The following is a 25402-nucleotide window of genomic DNA, read 5'->3' on the forward strand; positions in this document are numbered from 1 at the left end:
GTGTATAGGCCTATATATCAGTGTTTTCTGAGAAATGACACATGTAGAAGATACACGGCAGACCCGACCACATACTCGTTTTTACACTCGGCTGCAGCTTTTCAGCTGTCAGCCACACACACCAAGAACAACCTCAGGACCCAGTTCATTCCTTTTATGCAGGTGAGGTGTGATTACTGATGGCGATTACTGTGTTGGCCTCCCCTGCCGCTGCGCCAAAAAACACGCCCACCACAACAGATTTGTATATTCTGTCCCATTAGTCTTCTGCAGTTATCTCAATCTGTCTATCTCAGATGAACTCTATACTGCATGCATGTTAGTAAGTGTTCATTGTAAATATAATTTAGTTATCTTTTTACGCATTGAGGCAAGGATGGGGCTACAATTTGTATTTAACTGCATTTTAGAATAAAGGTCAGCCTCATGCAATTAATCAAGGTGTTCAGTGTGTTAAGTGCTAATAGAAAAAAGAAGCACACTTTGCCAATATTTGTTTCCTGAACACAAATTCCGAAATAGCCCATAAGCTGTTCATTTCTTAATACTTATTTCCTTCCTGGTCACTACCAATGAACATCTTTGCATCTTTAGCTCTGCCTCCTGTGTTGCTGCTATTTGTCTGTTACAAATGACCCCTGACACTTGTCTCCACCCACTCCACCCTGTCTGCATGCTCTTCTTCACCTCTCTTGTGCACTGTGTGTAAGTTTGGATGGTTCATCCCAGGTATTGGGATCCCATCGGGGCTCAAAGCCGATACCAGATGTAATCCCATCACCTTAAACCCATCTCTCACCCCTACTACACACCCCACCACTATTTCATGAGTAGTAATATGAAGGCACTTTTTTGCCACAATAACACTGTATCGACCCCCCAATGTTCCTTTAATGCAACAATCCCTATAATTATCTAGTAGCCACACACTGCAACAGTAAGACTTGATGATTAGACAGGGAGTTACAGGTAGGGACCCAACAGTCAGCAAAACAAGTCATAAAACAATAAAAGCAGCTTCCTTATCAAGAGCTTCCCAGCACACACATCCCAACTGTAGTTCCATAGTTTCCACCTTTTTTCTTTACAAACTGCTCCTTTATCCGGCAATTACACCTCCTACTGACTAACCGAACCTCCATAGTTTTTCCACCTTTTTCTTTACAACCTGCTCTTTATATCTGCATCTCAGAGGCCAACTGAAACCAAATCCACCTATATAAAAACACCCCATCAGACACGCAGTATTTTCTTCAGCACAACTGCCGCAAGGTATATCGTTTTAACTTTTTTTTTTGGACCCCAGACACAGCGGTGTGAGGTAGTTAGCACACAATTTGGTCATGAAGAAAACATCGTTTGTTTGGAACACAACAGCTGAGAGGTAAAGAAAAACGAATCTCAAAAAAAAGAAAACTTAGAATCTCAGATGTTGAAAATCAAATGTTTTTTTTAAGTTTTTTTAAGTATGGGTAATGTATTATTTGAGATCTAAGGCATACACACACACACACACACACACACGGAGCAACAACAAAGAGAAGAAGAAGAGGGTGTAGTTTACTACACATCATAAAAAATGCAATCATTCATCTTCCAACTGTATCTTTCTGTTCTGACTTTAGAGTCCTTGTTCGTATACTGAGCCGTACTTTGGGAGTCATACTGTTGTAATACTGGGGAGAAAAGGGTAAGGTTTGATAGACTAAAACCGTTACACACAATACTTCAAAAATCTAAAGAGTGTGTGAGGCTGTTAGCTGTGTTGTCCAGCAATAAACTTATCTACAATGTGTTAGTAAACGAGTGACTTGTACTTCTGTCCCATTAAGCAACAGTTTAACAAATTTCACTGCATTCTATAAAAGGAATCTGGGTTTAAACAGAACATAGTAGTGTTGGATTAAGTGTAGGAAACACTAGTATACAGTGTCTATGGAACAAATCTCCTTCAACATTCACAATGACCCAAGTGGATGACTACAGCCATTTCTCTCAGTTGATTGTGTTTAAGGAAAAAGCAGCTAAATACACTGAGACTGCTCCACGCTGTTAGCGAGTTAACTCTGGAAGTCTGTGGGCTTTGTTAACTTGGAGTGAACAAAAGCAGAAAAACACTAAAAGATGCCGACAGTGAAAGTCTGGTTTATTTCATGAATACAATGAAACATTTTACAGTTTACAGAGCAAAGCAACATATATGATAAATAGATGCACATAGCACAAACAGTGAGAAGTAAAATTCATCGTCTTACCAGATGTTATATTCTGTAAACTTAAAATAAACTGCTGAAATTAGAGTTTAGTGTTTTTAAGTAGTCTATTAAAGTCATGTAGTCATGAGTCAACATTACAAATATTTAGATTCTTGTTTCACAATGTGCATGAACTCAAAATCTTTAGAGTTTCATATTTATAAAGTAACGCAAAGAATACATTTATGCCACTGTATGAGCTACACTTCTTGTAAAAAAAATGATTGGAGATGCGTTTGAGAAAAGCTCCTGCCGTGACCTTCCATCTGTGAGCGCACGCACACACACACACACAGACACGCACACACACGCACACACACACACACACACACACACACACACACACACACACACGGAGGGAGGGAGGGAGGGAGATCATTAATACAAAGGATTGGAGCCGGTTTTGGATGTTCACTTGTTGTTGGATTTAATATGAACATCCATCCATTCACTTCCGCTTCTCCTTTTCAGGGTCGCGGGGGGTGCTGGAGCCTATCCCAGCTGACATAGGGCGAGAGGCGGGGTACACCCTGGACAGGTCGCCAGTCTGTCGCAGGGCCAACACACAGAGACAGACAACCATTCGCACTCACATTCATTCACACATTCACACCTAGTGGCAATTTGGATTATCCAATTAACCTATCCCCATAAGCTAATATGAACAGTCACATAAAATTCATTATAATTTTTTGCCTTTGCTTCAATTAAGATGTTTCTTTAAATCTACAACACCTTCCTTCCTTTTCAAAAAGTTTACTGACATAGTAAAGAAGTAGCTAGGGAACTCAGTAAGTATGAGCAACAGTAGCTTAAGGACAGTTTTTCCAATAAATAGGATTTCATCATCTGCAGTTTGTCAAAAAGTGCCATATTAAAAACAATTCAGCAGACCCTCAGAGTGCGGATACAAACTGTTTTCAGCTATAGAGGTGGAGGTACGCTTCATGTACTTATCAACATACAGTTCAGAGGCTTGCATTAGAGTGCATTGGTGCTTGGGCATCTTTTATTTAGCGTGGTTATACCATTGTGGATTTAGCTATATAAATATGCTCAAGAGTCTATCATATGTTTGACATGCAACTAAAATTCGAAAATATATTTTTTAAATCAGTAACTTTGCAAATTTAGAGGAAATGTTTTTGGACAACACGTGTGTCACATTTTAAACAGGGTTTGAATAATCAGCGCTGACATACAGACATTTATGCGCTGGGTATAACAGACATGCTTACCATGTGAAAGGACCGCGGATGTCTTGGAGCAGAGAAACTGTTGGGGCCCTACCTGTAACCCCCTAATCATCAAGTCTTACTGTTGCAGTGTGTGGCTACTAGATAATTATAGGGATTGTTGCATTAAAGGAACATTGGGTGGGTCGATACAGTGTTATTGTGGCTAGTTAAGAATATGTGGCTTTTAGAAGTATCACAAGATAAGTTTATTTCTAAAGGGATACATGTTGTTTGTGGTACTCTAGGCCCTGTGTCTTTCGGAGCGCAAAAGAAAAGTGAAATGCTCCTAAACTAGCTAAATTAAATCATCTATGTTTAAAAAAAGTGCCTTTATATTACTACTTTCATGCATGCCGTGCACCACCCACACAAACTTCTCTGCCATTCCTGACTTATACAGTACAGTTCTCCCATCTTGCAGACTGTCATAAGCTTTCTCCAGGTCCACAAAGGCCTTCGCTGTACTTCTCCATGAACACTTTCAAAACAGACATCACATTTTAGCTTTTATTCCTACCATAAACCACACTGACGCGCAGTGATTGTGATCTCTTTCCTTAACCTAGCTTCAACCACTCTTTCCTATAGCTTCCTATAGCTGGCGGTATGACTTATCAGCTTTATCTCTTTGCAGTTACAAGGTTTATGAATCCCTTATTGCACAGAGGTAAAGCAGACATGGTCTGTATTCCCCTTAGCTCTTTGTAAGTTTTCATTTTACTCTGCATGCCTGTCTTTCGGATACTTCCTATGTTTTTATCACTTGCTGTTTTTCACTTCTGGTCTCACACCTCTCAGTCTTTGTCATTAACATCCTGTATACCATCCCCTCTGGTCTTTTGGTTTATATTTCCCTTTTGCCTTTCTGGATTTTTTCAGTTTTTGCCCTTGTGAATATTTATGGTCACCCTGCTGCCACCTGAAGTTAAGCATGCTTGCTCCCTTAAAACCCCATAACCCAACACTGCTTTCTTGTAGACATGTAGCCTGAGCAAAACATGCAGGAAGTATCTTCCTTATATGGAAGATTATGGCTCCCAGTAGACATCTGTATTGGCTATGTCCAGCTGTTCATATTGTGGTGATTTCCCTGGGATTTACCCAGTGATACATGCAGGGTATTGGACAGCCTGTTACTGTTTAAGTTGTTTTAACCATCTTATCTTTCCTTTAGCTTGTTTATAATTCTTGTATCAGTTGTGCCAGTGAGTTTATTTTTATTCATGTGATTCTCTATTCAATACACTCCAGAGTGTATTGAACAGTTTAAACTTAACATTTCATAAATGATAACTTTAAGCCAGGGCCGGCCCGTGGCATAGGCCGTATAGGCAAATGCTAAGGGCGCCGTCCATCAGGGGGCGCCACGCCAGTGCCACAAATGTTGAAAAAAAAAAAAAGTTGGTACTATTATTTCTAAATACAAAAAATAATCCCACGTTAATTAAAATGCAAAGTAAAGCTTATTTAATAGAAATATTATTTGTTACAACATTACGCCCCCCCCTTCCCGCACGGTGCGCTCCCTCCCTTCCCGTATCATGGTTCCTTTTGGACGTCACCACATCAAAAAGTCAACACAAGATGTCAAAACGGTCAAAACTGTCAGGTGCCCAGGGAAGAAAAAAGAGAAAAGAAGAGGAGGAGAAACGAGAAAAAGACAGAGGTAGGTAACGTTAGCCTACATGGAATTATTTGTCTGAATGTGATAGTAACCTAAATTTTTAGCATTAAGCTAATGTTACATGATTCGCTAATTGCTAATCAATAAATAGCTAGTTAACTGTTTTAACGTCAGTTAATATTGTGGAGGGGGCTAAATTGTTATGGAAAATAATAATGTAACGTTAGGTAATTACAGTACTCCCACCTTTCCCACCATTCCTCATTTGTGTTCATCTTTTAAGCAGGTGTTTTTTGTTTACATTGTTATTGCCTTCTGGTTAGCTAACGTTTACCCTGCAGGTAATAGTCACTTTTCCACCCCTGTATATATTATAGTTGTAAGCCTAGTTGTTAAAGTGCACATCATTAATGTTAATTAAGCAATATCACATGAGAGGGAATGCTGTTTTTTAATATGAGCACTGCTGTGATTCGGTCAAAGATAATCATAACATAACATTCTCATATGATATTATACTGTTACTTTGCATTCTGCTATTCAGCATTTCACTGTAATGATGACAATAAATTGAATCTAATCTAATTTGCATATCAGTTAACATCATACATATATCTCTTTGGTTTTTCATTTATATTATATCATTTCATTTTATTCCTGGAATCATATGTTTTTATTATTAGACTTTAATACTCAGTGGTGTCACATACTCCTCTCTTCAGATGCACTGTTGAAGTTTCTAAATCCCACCCCTGGGCCATCTACCACATCTACCGCTGCTGCCTCCACTTCAGCAGCACAACCCAGCCATGATGCAGCAGCATCAAGCGGTCTTCCTGTTGCCTCCACCTCAGCAGCACAACCCACCAGTTTTGCAGCAGCATCAAGCAGTGTTATTGTATTTCATATATTCATTTTTTTATTTTTTGTATTCATTTATTTATTCATATATTTTTTTATCTTGTTAATTATTCTGATTGTGAATTTGCTTTCTTTAAGTAAAAAAAAAAGGTCAAAGACAAAGCTATTCGGTTTCTTGTGAGTACATACACTACACTGCCGATGTAGGGGGGCGCCACCTAAAATCTTGCCTAGGGCGCCAGATTGGTTAGGGCCGGGCCTGCTTTAAGCTTATTATTCATGATAAATGATAATTATGATAGAGGTGTTTAAGACCTAGGACGTTTCTGGGTAGTTAACTGTAATGAAAAGAACTACACTTTAAATAAAATACCACTTGATTGCTTCAGTTTTTCCCCAAGCGCAGTTTTAGCGTGTGGGATAGGCAATTTGCTTACACATACACTCTCAAATAAGGACAGGAAGGAAACGTAACCAAGCATCACCACCAGGTGTCACCCTGCACCATCCCGTATGACAGGAGCGACTGCAGAAGAGAAAAGCGCAGCGCCGCTCCACACTGATTCAAAGGAAAATTCATACATATCTGAAAATAGCGCATTTTCAGATATTTTTCCACTACTTTGGATTTTCTAGTTTGTAAATCGCACGCTGGGGTTTTGCCACTTCATTGAAAAAAGACTGCAGCCAAGACTCACATCTTTGACTGATTCTAAATAATAGGATCAGAATTACAGTCTTTGGATGTCATTTCAGAGCCTGTACGGCCATCTGGCTGTAAAGGAATACGTAGCTTTGTGACCTAAAAACCGCCGACCTTCAAAGCAAAGAAGCAGAAACAGCTTTGCCCCGGAAAGTCTGACAAACAAGCATGGGTGGAGTAACGGGTCTTTATCGCGCATAGCTCGACCTTTATCTCATCTAAAACGCTTCATAAGAGCTGGGGTAGCGGGGGGGATCGACCGTTTCATATGCGCAGCTGCAAACCCTACTTTCTCAAAATCCAATCAAGCTGCTGCATCAACAAAAAAACTAAAAGCTGGCGCATCCTCCCACTGACACAGTCTACTGCTGGCCCTACTGTAACTGAGACCGAAAGAGGAACGAAGGGGGACGCCCGAAGGTTAAAAAAAGAAAAAGAAAAAGAGACGCAATGACAAGGAGATACCTCTAGCTGTGAAGTCGAGGGACAGCCAAGGATTAAGAGGGGGGATTGTGGCGGCCACAGCGGTCTTCAGCAGAGGTTGGTCATGATCGGACGCGCATTATGGGTATGTAAGACCCGGGCAGGAAAGAGGGGTAACAAGCCTGGGATTCTGCCTTTTCTATGCGCGGTGATAGCGTGCTCAGCCCTGTCGGCTCTGCTTTTCGTGGACTTCATTGAATCATGGGTCACCTCCATGGGAATGAACACTGTGGTAGAGCCGCACATCGGGATCATCCCACCGCAAAGCGTCCCTCCTACCAGACCAGAGGAATTTTTGCTCATGCCTAGCCCACTTGTGTGCCAACGTGCCAAGCCTTACCTCATCATGATGGTTACTTCGGCTCCTGCCAATCAGAGGGCTCGCCAAGCCATCAGGGACACTTGGGGAGGGGAGGTGGAGGTGAGAGGTCTGCGGGTCATGACCCTCTTCATGGTCGGTGTGGCGTCTGACCCCGGACTGGCTAAGCTGCTGATAGAAGAGGCTCGGGAGAAGGGAGACCTGGTTCAGGGGCGTTTTTTGGACACGTACTCCAACCTCACCCTTAAGACTCTGTCCATGCTGGGCTGGACCCGGAGGTTCTGCCCTCAGGCTCACTTCATGGCCAAAGTGGATGATGATGTCCTGTTCAATCCCAGCTCTCTCCTACACTTTCTGAATAAGAGCCGTAACCCCTATGAACAAGGAGACTTGTACCTTGGCAGGGTGCATCTCCATGTGGCTCCCGACCGGGACCCGGACAGCAAGCACTACCTACCCTCAGGAGCCTACCCTCCTTCTGTCTTTCCAGACTATTGCAGTGGCACAGCCTATGTATTGTCCCGGTCTGCATTGCTCAAAATTTCCCTGGCAGCCTCTGCATCACCGTTATCCACACCTCTTCCGCCCGAGGATGTGTTTGTAGGCTTGTGTGCCCGGGCAGCTGGAGTGCTCCCCTCACACTGCCCTCTCTTCTCCGGTGGACCAAGTATGCCGTACGGACGCTGCTGCTATCAGGCCATGGTGTCCATCCACCACATCCCACCCAGAGACATGCTGCACTATTGGGCTGATGTGCATTCACCACCTCCCTGCTCCTGGTTGAATGTACGTGCTTCTTTGGGGATTTGCAAAGTCCGGGCGATGCTGGGCACAGCTCTGGGATTGGAGCAAGGATTGTGAGGGTTAACGGAAAGCAAACTCGGACTTATTTGGAGGCTGTGCCTCGCTTCAATACTGTGAACAGCACAAGTGCTCTTTAGGCTGTGAAGCTACACGTGCACTACGAAAATGCTACTTTGTTTAATTTGAAAGCTTTATTTTTTTAAACACCTCAATGTACTTATGTATCTTATTTTGCTGAAAAGGGAAGATCCGCTGGTAGTAAAGGGGGCTGTCAGGATCAGCTGTAGTATAGGGGTGTCTGCTGCCTCCCACATTATTACACTGACACGAACTGTAGATGTAGAGCAAAGTTTAGCATGCTGATGCTTTAAAGTAAGGACGCACGCAGCAACTGCACATTAAAACAACATTGTTTAGATAACTAAGTAATGATTATAGGCTGCTACTTTCAACACCTGCACAGGCCTGTAGTCTAGGCCAAGTATAATAGTTTAAATGCATGTTCACAAAAAAATAGGACCGATATAAAATCACAGGCTTATTACACAGCAATAATGAAGTTTTAGAATCACCAATAATGACTAGAGTATTTTTTATTTTTTATTTTAAAAAGGAGGGATTTATGATGTTATTCAGCCACAAGGGCACAATATTCACACACAATACGAAGGGATTACCTCGATTAGATACAGGGATCTTTGGGGGGGGGGGGGGGGGGGGGGGGGGGGGGTTCATGAAGGCTTCACATTACATTAAATAGCTGAAACCGAATGCATGATAATTATTTTCTTAAACAACTGAAAATAAAACTAATATGATGCACAGCTGAATATTTATGCATCTGACAACTATTACTTATAAGATTCCTTTCTTTTGGCAAGATTACACACTGACTGGCAGCTTTGCAATGCTGTGAGTTTTATGGTCAACTGTGTCAGGCTTGGATCACATACATTTTCAATGAGGCTGCCATTTGTCAATAAAACCTCAGGCTGTTATTCTCACCAACAGTGTTTAAAGGGAAACGCTGATCCACTGTACTCAGGAAAAATATGTATTAGATTAAAGCAACCAATAAACTACTCAGTAATGAAAAATAGGTCTGTGTTTTGTTTTGAGCAGGATTGAACATTTCTATAAAACTGTTCCTCCTCTATAAATATACAGCAAAGTAGCAAACTGTTGTGACAGTCTGTCATGCTGCTATGATTTAGTTAGTTTGAAATACTTAAATTAGGATAAGCATCGATAGAAAAAAAACACGTAAAATGTGAATCCTAGAAAAACAGCCACACGCACACATACAAATTAAAACATGATAAAATATTTAAAATACCAAAACCTTTACGTTCCTCAGATGATCAAATTTCTGCTGTTCTAATTTGATAAAAGGAATTTTACTCCACCCAAAGACGTAATCATGGTAAATATATTCCAGCTTGGTTTGGATTCAGTAATAACAGTTCCGTGATTTCAAAATAATAGTCTCAATTCAAAGGCTTGGCATTATGTTGTTTATTTTTAGAATTTAGTTATACCCAATTATAACACAGTTGACATATGCTCAGCAAGTTCAGAGGAAAGAACACCATCTGACAAGGTTAAAACTTCTGGGTGAAATCAATCCCAGCTAGCACATCTGCCCATGCAAACAGGATGCAGACATCAAATATAGCTTCCGCCGCTGCTCCACTCAAAATTGATTAGTTGCCCGTCACAATGCAAGCCCTTATTCCCAGAGTTTCAGCAGTTGGTGTTTTGCTCCCTGCAGTGGAATTATGTGTGCAAAAAAAAAAAAACAACCAAAAAAACCGTGTTCTTTATGCAAAGTTCAAAGGTCACTCCCATAGAATGCCACTGGGCTTTCAGCTGCACAAAGCATGTTTCTTTTCTATTTCTTGAATCTGTCCAGAGCTGATTTCTGGGTAGATAACGCCGCCTTCTTCCGCTCTCGCTCCTTCCTTTCTTTTTCCATCTTCATTTTGTCCTCCACGCTTTTTCTGATTACATCCTGGGGAGTAAACAAGTCAAGAGAGATCAGCCATGGCCTGCAAATACAGCATAAAAGTCAGTGAGATGTGATTAAATTTCATTTCCTAACTTGGACTACTCACCCTCTGCTCCTCATGAGCCACTTGTTTCTTGCGCCTCTCAATGGCTCCTGCAGAACTACGACCTTTTTTCTTATACTTGGGGACAAACTTTTCTTTAGCAAGTGGATCAAATCCCTGAGACAAAAAAAAAAAAAAAAAAAAAAAAAAAAAAGATAAAACATGCTTTCAGATGGGTGGCAATAATATTTAGCCTACTATATCTTATATCAAAATATACAGATATACATCTTAAATAATTGTAAATGCACAGTTGCTTTAAGACACTGACCAGAACTTCAACCCTGTCTTGATGCCTTTGTTCCCAGGTGGCCTGGTCAACTTGTGCCAGCTCAGTGGGATCAAGGCTGATAAGATCTGGCTGAATCTTCTCCATCAGTGCTTTAACCTCCCATTCCTGCCTCTGCTTCGCACTTCGGTATGGATTTGCATCCAGACCATCAAAGTTAGGCTCACCAGCACCTATGATAGTAAATGATGCGTTGCATTCAGTTTTAGTCAACAGTAATATGTATGCCAGGATTTACAAAAAAATAAAAAAATAAATTTACTTCAGTGAATGTAGTAATTGTAACAACCCATTAGGATCAATCATCAAATTAGTGCACCTATATTTTTGTTAAAATTTTCACTTTGGCCTTAACCTACATAATGTAGTTAAGGTACATGCCCAGATGTAATGCAAAATTGAGTGACCTGGTACGAGCATGCTGGTGAAACCATCTCCGTGCCCAACTCCGAGGACATCCTCAAAGGGACAGAAGTGCAGCCCCCACACTGTTCCCCGAAGTCTATGAGCCATGTACGGTTTAGTCACTGGCATGCTACATACGTCCTTGTACACCTGCAGATAAAGCATTTCCACATACAACATTAATACGTCATATCTACTGTTTATTAAAGTAAAGACACCAAGATATGTTCAACTCCTAAAAGCCATATGGAACTTTTCAATAGCCTCTTATTCATACTGAAAAGTTAAAGAATGTGGTTTGCGGCTTGCTTGGTGTTTCTGCATTTTGGTAAATGGGTCACCTGACTGCAGCAGTTTAAAGAAAAGGGCTGCAATAAGTTTAACTAAAATAGAACTTGAGCCATGTGCCATATTAATGATATCTGCTCAGTGATGAAGACCTTTCTGACATTGAGCATTTAGAGCAGCCTGAGTGTTTAGATTACAGGGATATGTGAAAAAATATGATCTTATTAGATCAATGCTTTTAACTGGGTAGCACTTTATAATAACGTCAAACTATTAAGCATTAGTAAAGTATTAGTAAGGGATTAGCAAGCACTTCATCATTTATATATCATTACTGCTCCGTTAATACATATGTTTATCCATCTGTTACTCTTACACCAAGTACAGCTATCACTGCTACTAATATATTACTGCTAGTAATAATCAAAATCATAGTTCAAATGATAAATCTGTATTTAAAAATGGCATACTAAGGAGGAGTAATGCTATATAAATGATAAATTAAGTACTTGCTAACACCATACTAATGCTTAACAGTATAACATTATCATAAAGTGCTTCCAAAAACTGTTGTCAGGTTAAAATTGGAGGTACAAGTCCTCAAGGTCTGGGAGCTCGTTTGGTGTGTGTTGTACACAGTTTTGGCTTCCTCAGATGGGGTCTGGTGTTGAATTAGTGCTGTATGACTGGTCCAAACATCTAAGTGCTGCCAACCATGGCAACCATGGTAACCATGGCAACCATCGAACCTGAGGGAAATCGCTAGTATTATTATTATTATTATTATTATTATTATTATTATTATTATACACAGTTCAGAACAGCTTGCTGACCAGCTGGTCTAGCTCCATTGCACTGCCTGCGGTTGAGTCGCGTTTCTTTTGTATTGCTCCACTGCCAGTGGCCCAGGGCGGACACAATCGTTTTCGCAGTTTCTTCCAATATACCTTCCCAACCTTTTATTTATTTTTTCCTTCTCTTTATCATTATGACTCATCTCCATATAAATATCCATATTTATATGATGATGATGAAGACAACAACTATTACTGTAGGTGATATAAGTGTTATTATTATTTTTACAATAGTAACGAACACTGTTAATTGATATATGACCTGCTAGTAAATACATCAGGGGGTCACCTAGGCAACAGGCGCCTGCTCAGGTGCGATAGAGCAAGATGCGAGGAATACCCTGTACAGGTTGAGAATGTGCTGCAAGGCCAACTCAGAAAGCAAGACAACCATTAAAACTCACATTGACACCTATGGGCAGCTTAGATTCACCAATTACCCAACTCCTGTGAGGGGAAGCCCGAGTGCTCTGAGGGAACCGACGCAGACACAGGGAGAACATGCAAGCTCTACACAGAGAGGCCCCAGCCTGATGGTGGATTTGAATCCAGGACCTTGTTGCTGTGAGTTATCCTGACTGATGCACTGTTTACTAGTAAAGTGTGGTTTCACTCAGACATCAGAGATATAAATACTTGGATAAACACCCAACAAATCTCTACATGCAGAATTCTGCAGATGTATGTACTGCAGATGTTAGTAATAGCAAGATCACTCCTGTCACCAGTTGTATGCATGTAGAATGTTATCACAAGTGGGCTTCATATCTATTGCACCCTCGCAGAGGGCCTATTGTGGAGTTGAGGACAACCAGGTACCCTGCTCAAGGGAGGTAACGGCTGAGTGAAACACAGAGTCATAATTCTCTCTTTTTTTAAGGTTTTAAGGATGGGGCTGAAGTTATAGCCCCCCGTGACATGGGCCAACATGTAAGAGTTGTGGATTTTCCTTTGTTTGTGAGTTTGGTCAAGGTATAAAAGGAATCAGGGTGGTGGCCCATCTTCAGAGACTGCTTAGGTATTCAACCAGAGCGTTTCTCTGTGTGTAGAATAATGATGAAAGATGTGTCAAAAAATGTATAGAATAATCAGAGAGGGAAGGTGTTAACGCAGAGATAAAAATGATATTAAATAAATGTCTTAGTGTATCAGTTGGCAGGTGACAGCTAATGGCTTAGGCAGCGGTTGAGGTCAAGGGTCGTGCTGTTTGGGGTCCTGCTAGTCATCATGAGAAGATTCCAGAACCACAGCAATAACCACAAAAGTTAAGAAAGATCTCTGCGTTAGACGCTGAGGAAGACAACAAGGGTGTACGACGTGCTCTGCCCTTCCATCCTACAGCTGTGTTGGAACGAGAGAGCGAACAACAGCATGCCAAGCTCCAACTCGGCGAAGACATTCAGGGGCTCTGCTCAAGGAAGCCCACCGTGTGGGAAGATGCGTAGTTGGTGGATTGTAATTTATCAAATCTCTGTGGACAAGTCTGCGCAGTTCCACAAAACAGACAGGCACCCAGACTAATCACTTGATGATGAAACTTAAAATACTGGCACCCAATTGAACTCGCAGACGTGGAAAGTATAATCCCTGCTCACATCCCATCACATTGATACATGCATCAATAATTTATGTTATTTTATTCTTTTTCTATGGTTCTTTTATTTGATCATAAATTGGATTTTGATTTTAATTATGTAACAGCATGATGGAAAATAAAGAAAGTAAAATAAAGGACAATAAAGAAAAGCTAATAGGTAGGACTCTTTACCCCCTGAAAGCCTACTAGGAGTCACCCTTGATGCTCTAATGTTCTGGACAGAGCAGGTTTTGTCATATTTCAGTTTTACTTATAAAACAAAATGACTTGAGTGTGCATCAGAACTGCCTCTGCAGTTACCCTGGGAAAACCTATTCTCATAGCCATCAAACACCTCTTTTCTAGCATTTACGTGCGAGTTTATGTACTATTTTAATATCAGCCACTTCCTGTACCCTAATGCAACATTAGATTTGATTTTCTGAAACACCAACTTCAACCTTCAACCAGTGTTTACCCACAGCAAACCACTGCTAATAATAATAATAATAAATCAATAAAAATAAATCTCTTAATCTTTACCTTCTATTTTTTGAAAAAATTAGAAAATCCTTTGCCTTATGGGGTCAAAGAGTGTGGAATTTGCATCTTCTCCATTTGTCTGTGTGACTTCTTTCCAGGTACTCTGTTGATACTAAATATATCGTTGGTGAAAATGTAAGCATTGTGTTTCTCTATGTTAGCCGTTCACCCTATAAAAGCACCCCTTGTAAAAGATTACTATTTTGTTTATGCTTGAGGACTCAGCCCGCCTGGAATGTTGATCATCGATGGAAGCATAATTCCCTCTAAGCTTTTCACCAAGTTGACGGATCTAGGACTCAGCTCATCACTGTGTCAGTGGATCCTCAACTTCCTCACAGACAGACCCCAATCAGTGAGGGTGGGAAAACAAGTCTCCCCCTCCATCTCACTCAGCACTGGAGTGCCTCAGGGCTGTGTTTTAAGCCCCCTGTTGTACTCACTGTACACTTATGACTTTGTAGCCACATCAGACACCACCTCCATTGTCAAGTTTGCTGACGACACTGCTGTTGTGGGTCTGATCTCCGACAACATCGAGACGGCCTACCTGGAGGAGATTAGGAACCTGGAGACCTGGTGCCAGGAGAATAACCTCCTAAACATCAGCAAGACTAAGGAGCTGATCGTGGACTTCACTACAAAGCAGGCGAGGAATTACAAACCCCTCATCATCAGTGGCACGCCAGTGGAGAGAGTGGACAGTTTCCGATACCTGGGTGTCCACATCACTCAGGACCTGTCATGGTCCTGCCACATCAACACCCTGGTTAAGAAAGCCCGTCAGCGTCTCTTCTTCCTCAGAAGACTTAGAGACTTCCATCTGCCACTGAAGGTGCTCAAGAACTTCTACTCCTGCACCATCGAGAGCGTCCTGACGGCAAACATCTGCACCTGGTTTGGGAACAGCACCAAGCAAGACAGACGAGATCTGCAAAGAGTGGTGCGCTCAGCCGAACGCATTATTCAATCAGAGCTCCCTGACCTGCTGTCCATCTACACCAAGCGGTGTAAGTCCAAAGCTAGGAAGATTATGATGGACCTCTCCCATCCCAACAATGGACTCTTCTCACTGTTGAGGTCTGGGAAGCGCTTCCGCTCCCTTAAGGCCAAAACAGAGAGAATGAGGAGGAGCTTCTTCCCCCAGGCTATTCGGGCCCTGAACCAGGTGTAGGACTGGACTCTCCCACACACGTCACTATAAGACTGGACTCTCACACACATCACATCACCACACGCACCACCACAAATTTCCTATAATTCCTATAATTTATAATCTTTATAATCTCTTCTGCTATTTGCACATTCTTTACTTTAAATTCCTAAGTTAATTTGTAAATTTTGTAGTAACCTGTAAATATTGTAAAACTTTTTTTCTGTCATTTAATGGTCGGACATTGTACAGCTACAAGCATTTCACCCCCATGTCATACTGTGTATGGTTGTGTGTGTGTGACAAATAAAATTTGAATTTGATTTGAATTGAATTTAAAGTAATGTATAAAATATGTATAACCAGTCTGTTAAACTTGCTCATGTTGGACTGTCAGTCAGCTCTAGAGAAGAACAAAGTGATAATAAACCAAGAGCAGAAGCCAAACTGATTGTAAAAAAAAATTAACAGTCCTCTCTGCAGCCACTTTTCACACTATATTTATTTATATTAGATTTTTTTGTGAACTCCATTGGTCCCCCCTCCCCTATTCCAGCCAATGTATCAACCGATCAGCCTTCAACAGACACATGTTATCTACTTCAGTGATGTGCAGTTGGGATTTTGGAGTACTGCATGAGATAGGAGCAGGTTTCATCGGTTTGTGAAAACCCCTGTCTCTTTGCTGCTCAAACAGAAATGCATGTGTTGATGGACACATTTGCAGCATGTAATGTTTTTTTATTATAAATGTGCAAAGTGTGGCTCTGATAACCTGAACAACATCCCCCGTGGCTGCAGATAGCAGTCCCCTCTGGCTCAGTGACAAACAGGCAGCTCCAGCAGGAAGGAAGTATGACTTTAGGGGCTTGAAGGTTCTAACGTCATACACCTTCAGCTTCTTATCCATGCCAGACGTCACCATGTATCTGTCAAAAAAAAGAGGAAAAAAACTAAATGAAAAGACTACTTTCTGGTGGACCAAGAGAAAAATGCAATTAACTGCTCACCAAAAAACTGAGTGCAAAATCATTGACCGCTGCAATAATGTACCCTATAAATCAAAAAATATTTTGCATGGGTTTTCCTGTTTTTAAGTCAAGGATTTTTTGATTTAACACAAAATTTAGACATACCAGATGTGCATAAACATCTCCCATGTGATTGCTGAAGCTTTTACATCTCAAAGAGAAGGTTTTTGTTAGCATGTGACTAAATGAGGCTAGAGGAGTTGTCAGGAACATCAACAACATCATCCCACCAAACCCTTGACTTGGGATTCAAAGATCCGAACTAGGATTCATTTGTTAAGTGTACACAAAAACAACAACAACAACAACAACAACAACAAAAACTAAGTTCTTATAAGATAAAGTAAAATATATACTCAGTGGCCACCTAATGTGATTAATGTGACTTTGAATGTGGCGTGGTTGTTTCAGAAAATGCTCATCCACTGAGATGTTCCCAGCAGATCTCAGTAGATCCATCTCTAGGATTTACAGAGAATTATTCAAAAAAAAGAAGAGCCCCAGTGAGTGGCAGATCTCAGAGGAAATGCCAGAGAAAACAGACAGACTGCTTCAAGTTGACAGAAAGCCAATAACAACTGTAATAACCACTGGTTACAATGAAAGTAAGCAGAAGAGCATGCCGAACACTGAAGCAGACAGGCTTTGCTGTGTGTCACTGCTGGCCGCTAAGAACAGGAAACTGAATTTGATTTTTTCACTTCCGAAGAAAAAAAAAAAAAAAAAAAAAGAACAGGAAACTGAGGCTACAATTTACAAGTGCTCGCCAAAATCAGGCAGTGGAAGACTGGAAAACCCTGCCTGATCTAATGAGTCTTGATTTTTTCTGCAATATTCAGACACCAAGTCCAGAATTTGGCGAAAACATCATGACAGCATGGATCCATCCTACCTTAGTACCAGCTGAGCATTATTTAAATGTCAAAGTCAAAGTCAACTTTATTTGTCGATTCTGCCACATGTACAGGACATACAGAGAATAGAAATTGCGTTACTCTCAATCCCTAGATAAATAGCAAATGAACATTTAAATATAATTAAATATAAAAGTGATTAAAAATGCAAGTAAAATAATTAAAAAGTAAAAATTTAAATAAATACAATTTTACATATAACAAGAAAGCTATACAATATACAATATAATGGGTAAGTGACATTGAGTGTAAACCAGGCAGAGTAGTGCAAATAGGCAAATAGTGCAAATGGAGATTTAGTAGTGTACGGTAAGAGAAAGTGTAACAACAAAGTCTTATGAGGTAATGGCAGTCCAATGCTCCACAAAGTGACTGGTAACTGGTGCAGGCCAGTGAGTGAGTCAGAGAGTGTGTGTGTTTGTGTGTGTGTGTGTGTGTGTCTGACAGAGTTCAGTGAGACCGTGGAGGAGAGAGGGGAGAGGGGGCAGAATCGGGAGGGAGTTAAGCTTCCTGACAGCCTGATGGATGAAGTTGTCCTTCAGCCTGCTGGTCCTGGCCTGGAGACTCCGCAGTCTCCTCCCCGACGGCAGCAGCTTGAAGAAGCTTTGCATTGGGTGCGTGGGATCAGCCGCTATGCAAAGGGCTTTTTTAGTGAGACGGGTGCTGTAAATGTCCTGGAGGGAGGGGAGAGAGACACCAATGATCCTCTCTGCAGCTCTCACTATGCGTTGGAGGGTTCTATGACAGGACGCATTGCAGGCTCCAAACCACACAGTGATGCAGCTCGACAGGATGCTCTCGATGGTGCCTCTGTAGAAAGTGTACATGATGGGGGCTGGTGCTCCTGCTCTTCTTAGTTTGCGGAGAAAGAAGAGACGCTGCTGTGATTTCTTGGCCAGTGCTGTGGTGTTGTACGTCCAGGAGAGATCCTCTGTGATGTGCACACCCAAGAACTTGGTGCTGCTCACTCTCTCCACAGACGCTCCGTCAATGGTCAGAGGAGCATGTTGGGTGTGCATTCTCCTGAAGTCCACAACAATCTCCTTCGTCTTCTCCACATTCAGAGAGAGATTGTTGTCAGCACACCACGTGGCCAGGCGTCTCACCTCACTTCTGTAGTCGGTCTCATCCCTGTTGCTAATGAGACCCACCACCGTTGTGTCGTCCGCAAACTTGATGAAGAGGTTGGAGCTGTATGATGGAGTGCAGTCATGGGTCAGCAGAGTGAAGAGGAGGGGGCTCAGCACACATCCCTGCGGGGCCCCCGTGTTTAAAATGATGGTGCTGGATGTATTACTGCCAACCCGTACTGCTTGAGGTCTTCCGGTGAGGAAATCCAACAGCCAGTTGCACAGTGAGGTGTTGAGCCCCAGCTGGACCAGTTTTTGAATGAGCTGTCACATCCTACCCAGGAATTGTTGCTAACAATGAAATCCCCTCTTCTGATGGCTGCTTTCAGCAGGATTCGGCCATGTCACAAAGCATGAATCATCTCAAACTGGTTTCGTGAACATGACATTTTGTTCGCTGTATTCAAATTAAACTCGACAACCACCAGATTTCTATCTAACGTGGTATCGGAAGATTCACATCGTGTATGTGCAGCAACTGTGTAATGCTATCATGTCAATACGGACAAAAATCTCTGAGGAATGTTTCCAACATCTTGTTGCATTAATGTCATGAAAAGCTAAGGCTGTTCTGGAGGCAACAAGGGGTCCAACCTGGTATTAGCAAGTCACTTTTAGTGCCTAGGACTATTGTGAAACAACATCCAGGTATCTTTTACAGACATTACAAAACATTTCCTCTTCTCATGTGACTTACGTGCCCGTCTTATCCACAGCGACAGAGCGCACGCCCCCTTGGTGACAGAGCATCTTCACCAAGGCTTCTTTCTGGTTTGGTGACCATAGGGTGACCGTGCCATTGGCATGACCTAGGTGGATGATGGCATTATGAGGGTTCTGACACATCACGTCAAGTCGGCCAGTCTTGGTGCAGATAGCTGCCACTTCCTTTCCCACTGACACATCCAAATACTGCAGGAAACTGGTAGCACTCTAAAGAAGACAGAAAAAAAAAACGTATTACAGATAGTCAGGGCATCTAATTTTGCTTATAAATTTATTGTCAACAATAAATATTAAACAAAACAATTTTGACTCGTGTATATTTATCATGGTAACATCTAAACTGTCACAGTAACACATTCAAAACTGTTATCTTTACTCCTCTGTATTGTACAACACGTTGTCATTATTGCAACAATGTTTCAGCCCTACTCTCTTACTCAGCTTACTCTTATAAGAAAAGGTTTGGGGGCTTTTTGTACTGGCAGATTACTGGTTTCCCTTCGTAATCTGGCCAACCTGACTAGGAAATGACATTTGTTTGTATGCAGGAAAACAGTCTGTACGCATTTACCAAAGTTCAATCTGAAACTTGGCTATCGTCTTACCACGATTTGGCTTTTTAAAAGCTTTTATTTTTATCTAGAGTTACACAGACTGCCAGAAGCCAGAAAAAATTAATCAGCTGACAAAAGCAAAAAAAGTAACTTTAATAACAGCAAGACTATGACCTGAGAAAATTAAAGCTTAATAAAAAGAAAATACAGTGGTCCCTCGCCATAATGTGGTTCACCTTTCGCGGCCTCTCTGTTTCGCAGATGTTTTTGGGTGTAATTTTGCATGCTTTTTTTTTTTAACAGCGCATTGTGTTCTGCATCCTGCTTGGCTGCAGACCATCGTAAATCAATCTCGTGCTGTGTCTCCTGTACAGTACAGAATAGCTTCTCAAATTTACATGAATCTTCCATTGCTAGCAGTGTGACTCTAAAGTGCTGCACTGTATGATTGTAAGTTTTTCTCACCAACAAACACAACAATGTCGATGAAATGTTTTGCACCGTCAAAGGCACCTGGGGTAGCACCCAGAAGGCAGAGGAAGATGCTAACCATCGCACAAAAAGTTGGACTTCTAGACATGCTAAAGGAGGGTAGAACCATATTTTTCAGATTATAAAGCACACCGGATTATAAGGCGCATTAAGCGAAACAAAACAGTCAGATAAGTCAAACGTTACTCAACTCATTCTTTTTGCTTCCTCTATTTCCATACCATTGATTCATTAATGTTGAATTCTCTCGCAGCTGCTCTATTCCCATGTTCTGGTCCTGAAAACAGGGTTTGATCTTTGGTTTCCTTCTATAACACTGGACTTATTTTTCTACGAAGGTTTGAACTTTGAGAGTGTTTAAACAAGAGAGAAAAGTGTGAGAATGTTCATGCCTGTCTGAGAAAAGTGTATAAAGTGCGTAGTGAGGGGTTTTCCAGCCTTAAAACATCAATAATAATTGTAAAAGAATAAAGCTGGCTACTTTGCGGATTTCACCTATCGTGGGTTATTTTTAGAACATAACTCCCGCGATAAACGAGGGACCACTGTATTATATAATTTTTTAATTATTGTGGAAATGGAAATGCAAGAAATTGAAAGAAAAAAAGATTACTGTGAACTCACCGCTGTGGCAAGCAAAAAGTGATAGGGGAGGAACTGCATCCGAAGGACGTCATTGAATTTTCGGATGCAGTGAAGCTCTATTCCGTTAGAGTCGTAGATATAAAGCCACTTCTTCTGAGCCACTGCATACATAGCCTCGGTATGAAGCCACCTAAACAAAGGCAGAAATTTGTTTTAGTCTGGAGAAGATGATCAAAGTTTTATTTCTGCTTTATGTTTCATGAAGGCGGATGACTTACTTCACATCGTTGACAGACTCCATCACATTTATCTCACACATCAGCTGTTTCGACGCCCAGTCTATACAAGCAACATGGCCTCTCCTCCCACCAAGCAGCAGGTGACTGAAGTGAAGAGAACATAAATATTTGCAAAACCTAAACTTATGAAGTCTCTCTATTTATATCTAAATAAATCTATTTACTGTAAAAACAGGAAATGATCATTCAGTTCTGCAGGTTCACCTCAGCTGTGGTTTAATTTCTTTCCATGTCTTTGTTTTAATTTCCAACATTGTTGATTTGCACTCTCAGCCTTTAGTAACAGGTTTTTTTTTCAAGCACAGAGAATCTCAGAAAAGCTTAAAGAAAGGAAAAGTTTATTTCCTTTGCTTGTACTAACTGGTGAGTGTGCCACTTAGCAAAGAAGCTAGAAATAATGAAGGCCTAATGTCAAAATCTACTTTTGTCAGGAAGACAGAGTTGGAAATAAATATGTACGTTTCATATCTGCTTAGAAGATTACAAAGGTTATAAAGGATACTTAGCATTTCCTCTAGAAACGGTGAGTCGTCCTGCCAAGCCCATCGACAACTTAGGTGGACTTGACATAAATCAGTGTTTTACAAAAAAAACCAAACAAACCCAAAAAAACCCCACCACTACATGAAGGAGCAATTTGTTAAATGTTAAACCATCTGCTGATATATTGGCCTTTTAAATCACTAAATATCAGTCTCTCTCCACAAGAGAGAGACAAAACACTTCACACAGATAAGCATGTGCTGCATGATATTGCATGATACTGACCGTCCAGTCTTGCTGTAATCCAATCGATACGGTCCAAACTGAGACAGTTTCAGATTAAAATACTGAGGAGGAGAAGATAGCAAGAAATGAACAACACTCACTCTGCAGAATCTCTTCCCGTGACAACTCCATAGCAAATTTATGTCTACGGTTGGAACTGAACCAGCAAACCTTTGCTTGCAAAATAAATGTGTTAAATAGTAATAGTAATAATAATAATGTAGCTTGCCATCACCAGTGTGTGAATTTGTCAGCAAAACCAAACAAAAGCCCATAATCTGTGTTGCTTCAAAATTTCTGTGCAAATTTTTCTGTTTAATAAGTTATTTATACATTCACACAAAACCTTTTTAAAATCCATCTTCTCCCCCACAAAAATGGTTGATGATGAACTACATAAGTATGATGGTATGACAGGTATCAGCTTCCATTATTTTCTTAACCAACTTCAGTGCACACTTCAGGTACAATTTGTTAAAACAAACAACCTGTCAAACAAAGAAACATTTATTTGATAAAAAGGTCTCAGTACCTTTGCTCCAGATGTTATGTCCACAGCCTCCGCAATATCCTCCTGTGAGATCATACACGTGTCCTCATCTTCATCTCCTTCTAAAAACCTGAGATCAGGGACAAACATCACTCATGGGGTTTGAAATCACATGATATCTGTCACAGAGTACGATCTAACACAAAGAGGTGAGCATCATTTAAAGGACATTACCCTGCCTCCTCCGGGAGGAGAAGGTCAAACCGTGCTGCTTGTTTCTGGGCCATTTCTGAAGCGTCTTCTGAGCGAGCTATGATATCTCTCAGCTTGTGCTGCTTACGGTGAGGCTATTACAAAACGAAAGAGAAATCAGATGAAAGACAAGTGCTGAAAAAAAGAGCATACTATTTTAAAGAAGAGCCACTCAGATGCTTACCTTTTTAAGTTTATCTTTCCTCTTGAATTTTTGCAATCTGTCTTCTGGAATAGGAGCAGGGCCTGGGAATGGATCAGACTTCTGAAAGAATATGAACATTAGTTAGAACAATATATAATATACAGTCCTATATTACCTATACTAAAATGTAAAAGCAGACTGAATCATGATAAACATTAAATGCTATCTTCTTCTGGTCATAAGTGGTGCTTCAAACTTAAATATTACTGCTAAAAGATTCAGTACAACACTCATGAATCATCATGGGAGATTAGGCATGCCTGGCTACCTTTGTTTACATAATAATCTGCTTTTTGGGGGATATTTGGAAGATTTTGCAGTGTAATAGCAGTACAAAGGCGATGCATAGGCTGTTTAGTGCAAATAAGGGTACCCCAAACTGCATCTTAAACATATTCTAGTGCAACACAGGACCTCACTAAAACAGTTTAAGCAAGAGCAAGAAATGATGGCGTGATTTTTGTCTGTCAATAGTAATTCGTGTACTCTTACCTCTGGCTTGACTTTCTCTCCATCACTTGGACTTTGGTCTTGTTTTCGCTTCTTTGCCTTCTGTGTCTTGTCCTCCTCCTGCTGCAGAGCCTCTTTGCTCTGTTCTCCGTCGCTTTTAACTTTGTTTTCATCCTTCCGTTCCTCCTCCTGGAGCTCCTGCCAGTATCGAGCAGGCAGCTGTAAGATAGGAGCGAACAGTGGCAAGTTAGAAGAAGTGACTATAACGTATTTCGTTATTTAAGCCCAGAAACTTTTTACACTGGTCTTCGCCCCCGTGTGGGGCTACTCACATTAGCCGCTTGACGCTAGCAAGAAAAAACTACCTTACGTTTACTGTTTATTAGTTATAAAACTGCGTTCCTCAGCTGCAGTCACCAATAGCTTCAAACGGCTGCGACGATATGCTTCTAGAAATTATTTATCTATATTTACCTTCTTCTTTTTACCCACGTGTGTCTCATCCACCGATGCCTCGCCGGGTGACGCCATCTCTGTTGTGTACGTTTTTCTTCTTCTGCATTAACGGCTTCAATAAACTGTATCTGTACATGATGAACGCCACCGTTCGGTCTGAAAGGGTTACTGCATCGGCTTATAGGTTCAGTATGTGCATAAAAAAAGAAATCTTTATAGTTCATTTAATGATACTCTCTCTTTGTAACAGGATTAAGATAATAAAAAAAATTCTACTTTTTTCTTTCCCTGCATATTTCAAATCTTTTATTTCAGTCTTGTATTCATCTTAGCCTTTTAATGTTGTCTCATGGTACCACCTAGTGGGTTAAAAGGGAATAAAAGTTTCCCTTCATCAAGTTCCTAAGTAACAAAATACATAAATAAATGAATTAATAAAAACACTAGGGATAATCACAACAAAATATCCAGGAAATTAAAAAACAATTAATAGAAACAATCAATTAAAAAAAACATAATAAAAGATGGTGATAACAAAATAAAAGTCTTAAACTGCTTTTCAAAGGAGTCCACAGAGTGGGAGACTATCCACAGACCAGAGTTATTCAAGTTTTTGTAATGATCTAATTAGTGTTTATTTTTATTTTGCTTTGACTTTTGGCTTTTAATTCAGTCTAGTTGCAGTATACCCAAGAGAATTTGCTCGTTTCAGTTTAATCTTTACTTTTTTTGAAAATGTTTAGTTTCTATTAGTTTCAGTCTTATTTTTAGTTGCTATTCATTATTATTGGATCATGCAATGCTCACAGTCTTGTAGACATCAAAAGACTCAATAAATGTTTCCATCAAAGCCTCATCTGGCAAGTTTTGATAAAAAAAAAAAAAAAATTCCCCCCAAATAACAAACACTAATACTATATTTACTCTTTGAAAACTAATGAACATTTTTTTAAAGTTCACAGATTAATTTCAGTTTGTTTTAACTTTTTATAAGTTTAGTTTTTAAAAATATGATATATTTAGATTTTTTTATTTTACTGAATTTCTTTTTCACATCTAGTTTTAATTTTTAGTTTAGTTTTAGTGAGCTATAATAACCTTGCCACAGACTGAAATACTCTGTCCCCCCAGTCTTTAGTCTCAACAGAAACTAATACGTTTTTAGCCTGCACTTAAAGTCTTCTCATAGAAGTGTGTTTAAGAAGAAGCTCGATGCCTCAGAGTCACAGGGTGGTGGAGCCCTTCACCCCTAACATAATTTGAAAGGTGGGGTACAGCATGAACTTACTGCCAGCCTATAGCAGGGCTCTCTCTTTAACATGCTAATTAATCATTCCTACCATATTCTTCTGACTCTTTTCTTTAGAGTTGATCTTGCTTGTACTTTACCCCTCTGAATAGTGTTTGTGTGATCTTTGGTCTTAGAACGTGTTTTGCAAGCTAAAATCTGCAACTTCCTTTTTGTTCAAACAAACCCAATGTGCAGTTGTAATTTTTAACTTTTCATTTATTTTTCAGTTCCTTCTGTGAACATCAATTCTGGT

The 25402-nt window shown here is 40.5% G+C and overlaps 2 protein-coding genes across 3 annotated transcripts; one reads left to right on the forward strand and one right to left on the reverse strand.

Annotated features, from left to right (window-relative positions):
• The first annotated feature begins 6522 nt into the window (after positions 1-6522).
• On the forward strand, positions 6523-9384 carry b3galt4 (UDP-Gal:betaGlcNAc beta 1,3-galactosyltransferase, polypeptide 4). The gene has a single exon (XM_082518299.1). It carries the CDS (start codon positions 7229-7231, stop codon positions 8342-8344), a length of 1116 nt encoding a protein of 371 aa, XP_082374425.1. The 5' UTR covers positions 6523-7228; the 3' UTR covers positions 8345-9384.
• A 394-nt stretch (positions 9385-9778) lies between these two features.
• wdr46 (WD repeat domain 46) lies at positions 9779-24002 on the reverse strand. Of its 2 annotated transcripts, none has more exons than XM_082518296.1 (14): positions 23877-24002; positions 23445-23621; positions 22932-23009; positions 22730-22842; positions 22538-22625; positions 22006-22067; positions 21217-21321; positions 20978-21128; positions 19279-19514; positions 16282-16435; positions 11095-11242; positions 10670-10860; positions 10402-10515; positions 9779-10298 (listed from the first exon to the last, which is right to left on the reverse strand). In XM_082518296.1, the coding sequence occupies exons 1-14, from the start codon at positions 23931-23933 to the stop codon at positions 10179-10181; spliced, it is 1794 nt and encodes a 597-aa protein (XP_082374422.1). In that variant the 5' UTR covers positions 23934-24002; the 3' UTR covers positions 9779-10178. The 2 variants fall into 2 exon arrangements, with proteins under 2 accessions (XP_082374422.1, XP_082374421.1); XM_082518295.1 differs by having other exon boundaries at positions 22932-23012; positions 23877-23997.
• Between the last annotated feature and the right edge of the window lie 1400 nt (positions 24003-25402).

This window comes from Aulonocara stuartgranti, assembly GCF_965226115.1.
Source record: "Aulonocara stuartgranti genome assembly, chromosome: 20".
In the NCBI taxonomy this organism is placed as follows: Eukaryota; Metazoa; Chordata; class Actinopteri; order Cichliformes; family Cichlidae; genus Aulonocara; species Aulonocara stuartgranti.